The sequence below is a fragment of the Lampetra fluviatilis genome, chromosome 35 (assembly GCF_964198595.1).
Source record: "Lampetra fluviatilis chromosome 35, kcLamFluv1.1, whole genome shotgun sequence".
Classification (NCBI taxonomy): domain Eukaryota; kingdom Metazoa; phylum Chordata; class Hyperoartia; order Petromyzontiformes; family Petromyzontidae; genus Lampetra; species Lampetra fluviatilis.
In genome coordinates, this window is record NC_136309.1 from 8,282,585 (window position 1) to 8,295,885 (window position 13,301).

Here is a 13,301-nt window from a genome sequence, read left to right on the forward strand (position 1 = left end):
TAAATCGGCCTTCTCTGGACACATCTCTTTGGCAACAGAAAGAAGGCATTCTTTAACAAATTCTCCCTCCACGAATGGTCTGCCAGTGCACGCTATTAGCTTGGCAACTTGAAAACTTGCTCGCAGTGATTAAATATTTAGCTGCTTCTGCTTCACAAAAGTATTTTGCTGAGTTGTTAATGTATTTTTCAGTTTTAATATTTTATCTTTTCTCACTTCTCCGACCAAACAATCATATTGATCTTTATGTTGAGTTTAATAGTGTCGACGTAAATTGTATTATTTGAACACAGGCACTAGATTCTGGCATATCAGACACACAGCTCTTTCCTTGTACTGCATGAAAAAGTAATCATAAGTCCACTCTTCTTTGAATATCCTACACTCCGAGTCAATTTTTCTTTTTCTTGACATCAGTTTCCTAGGGAGTCAAAATTGCTATTAGTAAAATACCAATATATATACAGCGCTACAAAAACAATATACCAGCAATAACTTTGCCCACACAGAGACATACAGACTGCACTGCCTATCAATGCAGTCTGATTGGGGGAACTCCGCTTTTACCCCAGGCTCACACTGGTGCGGGTGCCATTAAAAAGTTAATTACACCTGCAGTTTTGTTCACAGATCGCAGTACATCCCCAGCACACAGGAATATCACTGGGAGTGGAGCCGAGGGGAAAGTGAGGGAAGTGAGGGAGCTGAGGGAGGGAGAGCCAGTCAAGCGCAGCCAGGGGAGGGCTGGCAGCCTTAGGCCTGGGGGGCAAGTCCAGTCAATTGGCCCATTGAATCATTCACCAGCGCAGCCCAATTAGTGCTCACAAGCGCAGCCCAATTAGTGACCATGGGCCGGATAAATGTCCTCGGCGGGCCGCATGTGGCCCGCGGGCCGTAGTTTGAGGACCCCTGAAATAAAACATTGTTTAAATGCATGCCTCTACGGGTCACCATACTTCAATCGGGATTACCGTTGGTATGGCTATTTTAGTACACACAATCGACAGGAAGTACAAGAACAATTGGCTTGCATAATGTGTATGCATAATGTACGTTAATTACCTATAAATAACCCAAACGGCAATGGATACCCATAGTCATTTATTAATCCCCCCCCCCACTTCACGCAAGAAGCGCACACAAGTGACGTCATCACATCTACCCCTCTATTTATTGAACGAAACAGGAGGATTTCTCCACAAATCTGGCTGTCGCCTGATGAAGCTGGTTGTAAATACTGGCAAAACGTCATACTCAGATTGTAAATCTTGTGGATTTGCTCTCCAACACACCGGTGTGCTGTACTAGTGACGAATTGGCTGTGTCGAGTGGTGACGGGTTTAACAACACATTTATATATTTACGCGATCTACCCAAAAAAAACATGTATTATTGATGATGTTGGTAGCGAAAGCCTACGTGTTAAACATACAGACATTTATCAACATAAATACATACATTTCCGACATATTCGCGTTTCATTTTCAGACTGACGACCGTTGTTCGCTCAAGTCTCATTAACGTCCGCAAGGCCATCAAGGGTCTGGTGGTCATGTCTGAGGACCTGGAGGACATCTTCAACTCCATGTTGGTGGGAAAGGTGCCGGGAAAGTGGGCTGCCAAGTCCTACCCTTCGCTCAAGCCGCTGGGCAGCTACGTCACCGACCTGCTCGCACGTCTGCAGTTCTTCCAGGTGCGATCGGTGTACCATGCACGCAAATGCAGGTGAAGGTTCCCCACGTTTCATCTCAGTCAATAGGCAGGTCGCTTGTGGCTTCCGGTTGCTGAATGAACACATTGTAAGGTCGCACTAATTACTGAAGAGTGCTTGCCACAAATGAACCACAATACCTTGCTGATCTTGTCAAGGAGCATAAACCATCACGCGAACTCCGGTCATCCTCGCAGAAGCTGTTGGCTAATCACTGAACAAAGACTGTCACCGCATCGCGTGCTTTCAGATGCGCTTCTGCGGCCGTCTAGAACGTTCTTCTTCCGATATTAGGAAGCCACTGGGAGCTACGCACTTTTAAATCTATGTTGAAAATTAATTTATTTAGAACAGCTCTTCTTCTTGGTTCTTTCGGTAAAGTAACGTAGAATGGAAATAATAAAATAATTAAAATAAAACATAATTAAATAATTCTCACGACGTTTCGGCCACAACGCAAGCAGCCGTCCTCAGGTGGAGAACAGGTCTGTCGAGAAGACAAAGTCTGAATGACACGCCCCAGGCTTGGAGCGACTATTTAAGCTGGGATGGAGGGGCGAAGAGCGCCTTGACAAAAGAATTTGCATATCAAGAGGAATTTAGCATATTTATGGGAAATGCAGATATGTGATTAGTACTACTTGTGAAATGCGTAGGAGGTTTGGCGAGGGGTTTAAAGTCATTATGCCCGTGCATTATGCAGGATTAGCAGCATCAAAGGGAGGGGATAGGGGTATACATTGTAATATTACACTATGTATTATTCTACCCACCCTAATGTATATCACACTGCTGTATATTCACTATACAATTACGATACTATATATATTACTTTGTACATTGTATTAAGCATTACAATTTTATACTATTTATTATTATACAATCCGCTATACACTGTACCATTGACCGTCGTGTGAAAGATACTAAGAGGAAGCAACGAAATATGTCAATGGGAGAGTAGAATGGGAGACTTGCAACGGTAGTTTCTTGTCCTTCCCCCACACCTCTGATTAGCACGGGTTGGCTACATACGGTGCGAACAAGTTCAACATACATAGATACAAATACTCTCTCGAAAGGCTGTCTATAGCTCCCTCTCGTGATGGCCCTCGTAACAATAAGTCCGATTTGTAACGCACACAAGGTAGTGTGCAATGAGTCGCTAACACAAGTAAGAGGGACCTAGGGAAGGCTATACCTTTACTACCTATGCAGTTCAGTAACGTACCATTGGCAAGCACCTACTAATGCTAACATAGTACCTACATACGAAGGTATGGTGTAGTAGCACCACCCTTCACACACCACACCTGTTTTTCTGGAAGGTTGAGTCAACCTAGGTGAGATTCAGGGCTCCCAACCACTAGCCACCCTTTAAAGCCCAGGCTCAAGACCTTCCTCGTTTTCCTCTGCTATGATTGAATGCCACTCTCTCTATAAACTACATATGCGCCACTGTTTCTGCCCAGCGTGTTGAGATGCCCTCACATTTTAGATGCTGCACAAGTCCAAACTGTATCATACTGAGCTAACTACCTAACCACAGCTTCCCAAATGTGTACATTTGGACGCATACCCATGTGTGCGTACACAAAGAAAAAGATTCCCCGTATAGCTGTACAGACTGTGGGTGCAAGTGCTGTCAGTGAGCACCTACGTATGTATGTATGTTTAACTTATTTTACACCGCACATAGCCAACCATGCTATTCAGAGGTGCGAACCTATGAAAGCCAGCACGGCACACGAAGGGGTGGTGTGACCAGAACCACGCCCGGCCACCTTTTTCTCTCCACTGTTGACGATTCCACACACTGTACCAGGAACCCTTTTAACGTTGAGTCTCGCTACGGTAGGCTCCGGACAGATTAAGCTATTTGCAACTGATGTTGGTTGTGAGCGGAAATCGAAATCGGCTCATGGGGGTTTACAGTGAAGTGTGCTAATCGCTGCACCACAGCTTCCCACGCACAAGTATACACAAAATAATTGTATTTTTCAATCTTCTCAGCAAGCACCTGTGCCTGACCCACCACATCAGAATCTTTGTCAGAATCATTATCATTATTTATACTGAAAGAATACGAGGGAGCTATAGACAGCCTTTCGGATAACGAGGCTGGCATCAGAGGCCTTTGTGTCTCCAGCATACTTGTGGTGACTGAGTGAGTCAGCCCGAACACACGAATACAAACAGAGTGAGGTCATAATATAACAATTATTTTGTTATATAAAGAGCTCTGATGAAACACAGAATGTGGATTCATGTGCAATTTACTGCTCCGTCCACAGATCCAATGTTTTTAGTTTTAGGGAACAAAAAGTTTTCTTATGTCTTGCCCGTGTGTCTCTAGCACACTTGAGCTGACAGAGTCAGCCCAAATATGCGAACACAAACAAAGTGAGGTCATAATATAACAATTTTTTTTATATATAGTTCTTATGAAACACGGAATGTGGGATCATGTGCAACTTACTGCTCCAACCACAGATACAATGCTTTTTAGTTTTAGGGAACATACATTTTTTTTTATGAAATCACTCGTTCAAATTCCGGTTTCACCAGGCCCGTAATTAAACCTGGTTCTTAGTGGTAACGAGTTGACGGTCTTGGCTAGATACATGTTAATTAAAAAGTAGTATTTTCACTCCATTAACCTTTTTCCAGCTTTGAGGACTGAGCACTTTGGGGTTTTGTTTCTATGCCACACGTATCCTTAAGGCAGAGCCATCGAGAGTCAGACATGAGAGGCCTAGTGAGAAGGCTTTAGAAGTCTTTCAAAAACCAAAACTCCCTGGGGTAGTCTTGACAACGTGTGCATGTAATGGTTTAACACTCATAGCACAAACATACAACGGTGAATAAAATACATAATAATAATTAACAAGAAATAAAATACCACCCTTGCTTCTCACATGTGTTTTTTATATCTTGCCAAACATTTTTTTTTATCAAGGACACGTAAATATTTACACGTGAAAGTTGAAAAAGCCACGACGATGTTCCTTTGCTGTGTTTTGTTTCTCCTACACTGTGACCAGGACTGGATAGACAATGGTCCCCCGAGCGTGTTCTGGATCTCAGGCTTCTATTTCACTCAGTCCTTCCTGACTGGTGTCTCCCAGAACTACGCGAGGAAATACACCATCCCCATCGATCACATCGGCTTCGAGTTTGAGGTGCGGTGTTATTGCATTGTCTGTGTTTATTACTGGTAGGAACCTCCTGGTTCCACCAGCCCACAGGGGATTATTGTGTCCGTCGTGCATCCAAAAATGGGAGGGGTTGGGTGGAGAGGGGAGGGTGGGAAGGGGCTGGGTGGGGAGGGTGGGGAGAGGCTGGGTGGGGAGGGTGGGGCTGGATGGGGGGTGGGAGGAGTGGGGCTGGGTGGGGAGGGGCTGGTCAACCCATGGTGCCCTTATAAAACTCAACGTTTAACCTACTCACGCCGGCTTGTGCCCGCCCTCACAGTCGGGCATATTTGCGGAATACACCACACCGCCGTTGAGCCTGGCCATTGACCGAGCAACCCAACGTTCCTACCAGCTCCCTCTGCAGGAATGTGTTTCTCTGTTTAGTTAGCGAACTGCCCTATGAACCCAGGTACCCGAGTTCGATTCCCGCCCATGGCCGATGTCAGTGATGAATATCTCAACCAGTTCTGGGCCCCCTGTAGGTCGACTGAGCCTTAAAATGAGCAACCAGTGCAGTGTGTAAACATCAGCACCAGGGAGACGAATGAGGCTGGGTCGGGATTGGTACTGGCCACTTATATGCCATGTCAGCCTTAACTGGTGTTCACTGACAGCACTTGCCCTAACATTCTGTTAAAGGCTATATGCTGGTGTTCATTGTGCTTTCTTAACCAAGTGGTTACCTGTATGCAGTGGGAACGAATGTGATAAGCACTTGTCGGTGCAAGGGATCTTCACATCTAGTTGTGTTTTTTTGCTGGAAAATTGGTTTCAGTTCAGTGACATCATCATATTGCCCACCTTTAAATTTCACCGAAGCAAAGATTTGACGAGATTATGGACTCTTTTGTAAGCGATGTGATGCTCCATGCTCGAATGCGCATGGAACAGGGATCAGCTACTGTTTACAGCCCTCAGGCAGTGGTGTAAATTGCACATTCCTATGGCAGGGGAAGTTCAATCTTCAGGACAACTCCTTTTGACTTCCCACAAAACAGTGCTCACTTTCGGGGGCCAAAATATAGGATTGCCGCTCGGCGTGCCGTGCTTCTGTGCAAGCGCGCGACAACCACTACTCTGCTCACGCGTTTCTGCTCCCCGTGCAGGTGACAAAGGCCGAGTCGGAGATGGAGAAGAAGCCGGAGGACGGCGCTTACATCAAGGGGCTCTTCCTGGAGGGCGCCCGCTGGGATCGCCAACGCATGGCGATCGGGGAGTCGCTGCCCAAGGTCCTCTTCGATCAGATCCCCATCGTGTGGCTGCGGCCCGGGGACCAGGCGTCGTTCCGGCCGGCGCCCTGCTACTCCTGCCCCGTGTACAAGACAAGCGCCCGCCGCGGCACGCTCTCCACCACGGGCCACTCCACCAACTACGTCATCCCCATCGAGCTGCCGTCCGACCGGCCCAGCAGCCACTGGATCAACCGGGGCGTGGCTGCTCTCTGCCAGCTGGACGACTGAGGGGCCCTCGCGAACCACACGGATACGCGGAGCAGGAGTTTCCCCTCAAATGCGTATGGGTCTTTTTTTCCCGCCCGGTTTTCATCCCGATCGTGCCATAGGTGTCACGTCACGAAAGAAGCAATCGTTCCGATCTCGCACGGAGCAGGGATGACCCTTAGTTTTGAGAGAATGGCCCACAGAAGTGGATAACGCAGAGCTATCCTCTGAGATCCCTTCAAGTGATCATTGGGCAACACAGTATGGGGCAGCACTTTCCCACCCGCCCTGCCATGGAGGGTAATGTTTGTCGCACGATGGTCAAACCGCCATCTTTACTTCTCAGAGCGGTATTTTAGCCAAATTAATTGACAAACCAAATTTCTTATTTCGCGAAGCCTTTGGCGACGCAAGACTTTTCGAGTGCCATTCTCCGTGTCCCACCGTGTTTCGAGTTTTAGCAGTCTTCGGATTTGTGCAATGTGTAATTACTTGATTTGGATTTGAATGAGGAATATTGGTGAATGTGTAATAAACGACTGGACCACGATGTCTGGCTCAGTGTCCTTTATTATTCGGTTCGTGCTGTACACCCACACGGCTGTCTTTACTCTGTAGCTTCTCCACGGTGCTGACTCCAATGTCGGCCCGATCCACAACAGCAGCTCCGCTGCTGTTTCTCTCACACAGCCCCCCTTGGCTGTACTCTCTGCTGCTCTTCTCCCTCCGCAGCTCTCACAGCTTCTTGCTCTCTCTCTCTCTCTCCGCAGCTCCTCCTGGCAGCCACACCGCTGCCTCTAACAAGCAGCCCTCTCTCTCTCTCTCTCCGCAGCTCCTCCTGGCAGCCACACCGCTGCCTCTAACACGCAGCCCTCCTGGCTGTCTCCTCCCCAGCTGCACACCACTCTGCAGCTTCCTCTTATCTTCGGGGTTGGCTCCCGATGGCCGTCGGCGCCCCCCCTCTCCACACTTGCCCGCGTGGCCTCACTCTTTTCCGCTCACACCCCGACTGCCTTCCCCTTCCGGTTTACCCGCTTAAAGCCCCGAACCTTCCCCCCACGTCACATGACTCCACCCCCCGTGACGTCACCTCCGGAAGGTCGCTTACGCCCGCATTACACCACCCTCCCCCGTAGAAAAATCCCAGCCGACCTCGGCTGACTAATAGCAAATCGTAATGCGGCGAACCGAGCTTCCCCCCCTAAAGGACACTAAGCATATAATGTAACAACAAGAACAACAACAACGCAATTAACATCAACGAACGTACAAAAGCATGCAATAAATACAACTGTAAGAAAAAAATAACAAGACAGCAACAATCAACGAAACGTAAGCGATTTGGAACGTGTGCGGGTCGCCGGCCCGTCCCGGACGGTCGGCGGCCCACTCGCAGAACGGGAACGCGATGAAAGTCGAGGAATGACAGGGGGTAATCCCCCTGTCGTAGCCGGAAGTCCACCGACGTCCCGTGTCCCTAAAGAGTTAGTCTTGGGCTTGTCCTGTGACCGTGCCCGCAGCTGGGTCGGAAGAGCTGCAGGGCTCGAAGGTCCCGCAGACCTGGCAGGCGTCCTCCGAGCAGGGCCCCTCGTCCCCCGCAATGTCACGGCCGGCCTGTCTGGAACAGGTACGACAGGCGCTCTAGCGAGATCAATGGACGCAGGCAGGGGAGAGTCAGCAGCAACAGACCCCGGCAAGGCAACATTGGGGGATGACGCATCATGTAAGGGAGCAACATATGGTTTCAAGCGCGACGTATGCACAACCCAGCGACGAGACCCAATCTGGACGCGTGCTGACTGTGGGTTGGGAACCGCAATGAGGCGTACGGGACCATGCCAGGGTTTGTGCAATTTCGGCGAGGTCCCCGGACGTACCTGTGGACAATGAAGCCAGGCTAGGTCCCCAACCTTCCAAGGGCACTCCCCCTCAGACCGTCGCGCATATCGCTCGTTCCGGGCCTGGGCTTTGGCCGTAGCCACGCGGGCATTCTCCCGCGCCTCCGTGACTCGGCGAACCGTGTCCTGAATGTATTCAGGAAGTGGTTTACGAGGTCCCTTCACCCCAGTTCCCAATTGCACATCCACCGGCGGCACGTTTTCCCGACCATACATAAGGTAAAACGGCGAATATCCTGTAGCCGCATGAGGCGTCATCCTGTATGCCGAAAGCACCCCGGGGATGTGCAGATCCCAATCTGATTGTTGTTCACTCACGGTATGGCAAAGCATGGCAGACAACGTCCTGTTCAGCCGTTCAACCATACCATCCGTCTGCGGATGGTATGGGGATGTCCGTACTTTCTTAGTCCCAAGGCCCGCGCACACTTCCGCCAATAATTTAGAAGAGAAATTCCTGCCCTGGTCCGTGAGGAGTCTCTCAGGCGCCCCCTTATCCATAATATACCCAAACAAAAAGGCGTCGGTAATGGCCGCGGCCGACTGATCGGGCAACGGCCAGGCCATCGGCCAACGGGAGAGGTACTCAACCCCTACCAGCAAATATTTATTACCCCTCGCCGATGGTGGAAAAGGTCCCAATATGTCCAGCGCCACCAATTCATTGACTCGAGACACCTGAATCGACTGGAGAGGCGGCACGTAAGGATGTTTCGGCGGCTTACGTTGTGCACACGCAGGGCACGCGCGCACGTGCCCTACGACATCTGTCGCCATGCCGTGCCAAAAATAATGACGTTGCAACGTCAACAAGGTCTTCTGCACCCCTAAATGTAAGAGAGTGTCACAATGGAGGGTTCTAATCAACTCGAACCGCAAGGACGTTGGTACCACCAGGCGCCAACGTTCCTGGAACCCCTCCCGCCACATAAGCAGACCATCTCGGAGAGCGGTTTGCGGCCCCACAGCCGTACTCGGACTCCCATTGTCCTTAGCAGACCGCTTCCGCAAGGACACCAATGACTCATCCATCATCTGTTCCCGGATCCAGACAGACCGCGGCAGATTCAAAACCCCGTCAGCCGGTCCCGGTTCCATCGGAGTGTCCGACTTCTCGACGGCCAACGTGAGCGGCTGAGGGGGGTTTGGAATCGGCGAACACCTATGCGTCCCCGACTCACATTTACAAGGGGCGCGCCGCGGTAATCTGGAAAGTGCGTCAGCGTTCGCATGGCGCACTCCCTTCCGATGTTGAATTTGGAAGGAAAATTCCTGTAGCGTGTCCAACCAACGTGCCAACTGTCCGGATGGCTGGTCAATTTTAAGGGCATATTGCAAGGCCGCATGATCCGTACGCACAATAAAAGAACGACCGTAGAGGTATGGTCGAAATTGCCATAGGAAAAAAACAACCGCCAATAGTTCTCTGCGAGTGACACAGTAGCGGGTTTCCGCAGGAGACAAGACTCGGCTACCATACGCCACGACACGCTCTACACCCCCTTTAGACTGTGATAACACCGCCCCAATACCTGTGTCACTCGCGTCCGTATCAAGAATGAATGGGTGATCGAAATCGGGATAATCCAATGTTGGGGCCGTGGCCAATAGATCACGCAGACTCCGAAAGGCCGCCTCCTCCGGCTGTCCCCAAACAAACTTCCGTCCTTTACCCGTAAGGAGATGCAAAGGCCTCGCAATCGTCGCAAAACCCGGCACGAATCTTCGGTAATACGAGGCAAATCCCAAAAACCGCCGAACATCCCCCACGGTGGCCGGAGTCGGCCAATCCCGGACGCACGCCGTCTTTTCTGGATCCGTGGACACTCCCTCAGCGCTCACGATGTGCCCCAAATAGCGGACGGACCGTTGCAGTAGGTGACATTTCTTTGGTTTGAATTTCAATTTGGCAGAACGCATCCTCGTGAACACTGTCTCCAGCCGCGTCAAATGTTCATCGAATGTGCGGCTGAAGACAATGATATCGTCCAAATATATAAGACATGTCTCCCACTGCAACCCCGTCAAAACGAGCTCCATCAATCTTTGAAATGTAGCAGGGGCCGCATTCAATCCCATCGGGAGACAGTTGAATTGAAATAACCCCTGCGGCGTACGGAATGCGGTTTTCTCCCGTGAGGACTCGTCAAGGGGAAGCTGCCAAAATCCCGAAGAGAGGTCCAGTGTGGAAAAGAACTTAGCCCCCGACAATGCGTCGAGGGAGTCATCCATACGCGGCAGGGGGTACGCATCTGCCACCGATATCTTATTCAATTTGCGGAAATCAACACAAAATCGCAATTTGCCATCCTTCTTCTTAACCAAAACGACTGGAGCGCCCCATGGGCTGTTAGATGGCGATATAATGTCCGCAGCCAACATGTCTTCCACTGCCCCCCGTACGTGTTCTCGCTCCGCAGGACTCATCCGATGCGAATTTAATCGAATAGGGGCAGCATCGCCCGTCTCAATGTGATGGTAAAGCAAGGAAGTGCGGCCCAAATCCAAATCATCGGAGCTGAACACATCGGAATATGTCAACAACAATTTACGCAGCGCACCACGTTGCTCCATGGACAGGGAAGAATTTTCGTCACATAAATGAGCAACCCAACGATCATCCGAACTCCTTGGCTCGGAAACCCCAGCAACAACTCCCCGGCTATGTGGACAATCATGGGTCGCAAACGCCGTAGTGGCATGTGCCACAACCGTACCGGCCGGGACACGGACGTTTTCTCCCCCCGCATTAAGCACCTGTAAAAACGGTAATTGATCCGGCCGGACGATGGTCTGTGCCCCCACTAACGCCAACCCGGTTGATATCGTGGCGGACGGTGACAACAAGACCCCTACTGCTCCTAGCCGATCAGGCAGGGGCTTCCGATACCGCAAGGGTATAAGCATCTGTGTACCAGGTGGGATGTCCACAGATGCGACGGACAGCGCCTGCACTTGTACGGCCGAAGCAGGTCGCCCCCAGGGCGACGGCAGGAACGAGATTTGACGGCCCCCCGGCAGTTCAATACAATTCTCATTGATTTTGATCAAAATGGGCATCTTAGCCAAAAAATCGGTGCCTAACAAACAAGGAACCGCCAAAGATCTCGATATCAACACAACACCCGAGGCCGACACATCCCCAATAGATATCTTAGCATCCACCTGACCCACGATACCCATGCTACCCCCGTTCGCAGCGACGCACGACCCATAAACCGGACGCACAGCCCCCGACGGAATGCCCAACAGATGGAAAATGACATCCGATATAATAGTCGCAGACGCCCCCGAGTCAACCAAAATGCGCACGTCCACACCTTGTATGGACCCCGGTACAGTGGACGAACCCGTAGCGGCCGCGACAACTCTCCGTGCCAATTTGTGCCACTGCGTAACTGAATGAAAAGGCCCCGTCGATGGCCTTTCTTTAACAACAACAATAGGATCGCGCAACACAGGTGGTGGGTGAGGTGGAAAGCCTTGCCGAGTGTCTGGTGCGTGCCGACATGCCTGTTTCGGAGGATCTTTAGCCGACTTGACCGGTGCCGAGGCCTCCTGCTGCGGCGGAGCCGGGAAGCGGGCCCAGCAGTCTCTGGCGTAGTGGCCCCTACGCCCGCAGCGGAAACATTCGGCCTCGTTGCGCCGAAGCGCAGGCCTCGCCTCCTGACGGCCCCGTTCTGGTAGCACCGCGCGCGGTCTCGGCCCGCCGCGTCCCGTCCATGGAGCGGAGGCGGCCGTCAGTTGTTGAGGGCCCCGGTCATCCGGAACATAGACGGCCTGCGCAGGGTTCCACCCCAACGCCTCCCCTTCTTTGACGGGCCCCCCCGTCCACGCCGTCACTTGTTTCCAGCGACGGAGGTTGAATTGCGCATCGAGACACTTAGCAGCCATCCGGGAAGTTAGCTTCTCATGCCCACACACAGGCATGGGGATCCCTAGATCCCGAGACAGCTCCAACATTTTCCCTAATATGAGAGGCTCAAGCAGGTCCTGTGGCGTCTCAGGATAAGCTGCCATGGCCAGCTCCAGCACCGCACCCCTGAACGCCACGGGCGACTCCTCTGGTGCTCGTTGTCGTTGAGCGAATCGCCGATGCGCATCATCTGGTGGCTCATAAGCATCGGCCATTTCTTGAAAAACACCACATAAAGTTGCCTTCTTATCGGTCGCTATGGAACGGAAGAATCGGACAGATTCGTCGTCCAGGAGAGTCGGCAACACCTCCAAAGCCTCCGCATCGGTCCATCTTGCTGTGCGTACCGCCGCCAAGAAGCGGCAGGCGAACGCGCTCCAGTCCCCACCGACGGAAAATTCTTTAACTGTTGTAAGGTGGCGACTCCGACTCCTCTTCCCGCCGTCTTCCAATGGTGGTGGTTGTGATGGCAAATTCAAAATGGCGTCGGCCCGCGGCGTGGCCAAGATGGCGGTTTGGCGCCACGGAGCGCGCAAAATGGCGGCCTCTTGCCGCGTGGGCAATGGCGGCGGCAGGACAGGCAACGTGGCGGCCCGCGGAGCACCACTTGCATCATCCATCGTCCCTGGCGCGACGAGATGGCATAGATGCGCCAGGACGTCCTTAAGTGCCTCCAGTTGTACCGCCATCGCTTGCCATCGTTGATCCGCGTCTGATGATGTCGACGGACCCGCCACCGCGCCAACATCCTCCACTCCCGTTCTCGTGGTCTCCTCAGCCGGGCTCTCCTCCACCACCCCAACAGGATCCGCGGTTGGAGGGAGTTCGTCGTCGTCGGACGAAGAAGCCGATGCAGGCGCCGGATTAACTTTCTTCCTCACTTGTTTCGACATGCCGTTGCACTTCTGACACCAGTGTAATAAACGACTGGACCACGATGTCTGGCTCAGTGTCCTTTATTATTCGGTTCGTGCTGTACACCCACACGGCTGTCTTTACTCTGTAGCTTCTCCACGGTGCTGACTCCAATGTCGGCCCGATCCACAACAGCAGCTCCGCTGCTGTTTCTCTCACACAGCCCCCCTTGGCTGTACTCTCTGCTGCTCTTCTCCCTCCGCAGCTCTCACAGCTTCTTGCTCTCTC

At 51.6% G+C, this 13,301-nt stretch overlaps 1 protein-coding gene across 1 annotated transcript in view; it reads left to right on the forward strand.

Annotated features, from left to right (window-relative positions):
* Window positions 1–6,938, forward strand: part of DNAH3 (dynein axonemal heavy chain 3) — a 124,996-nt gene extending 118,058 nt beyond the window's left edge. Inside the window, exons 61-63 of the mRNA XM_078872890.1 lie at window positions 1,489–1,693; window positions 4,753–4,890; window positions 6,012–6,938. Coding sequence (XP_078729016.1) covers window positions 1,489–1,693; window positions 4,753–4,890; window positions 6,012–6,365 — 697 coding nt within the window. The 3' untranslated portion in view covers window positions 6,366–6,938. The remainder of the gene's footprint in view (window positions 1–1,488; window positions 1,694–4,752; window positions 4,891–6,011) is intronic.
* Window positions 6,939–13,301: the final 6,363 nt, after the last annotated feature.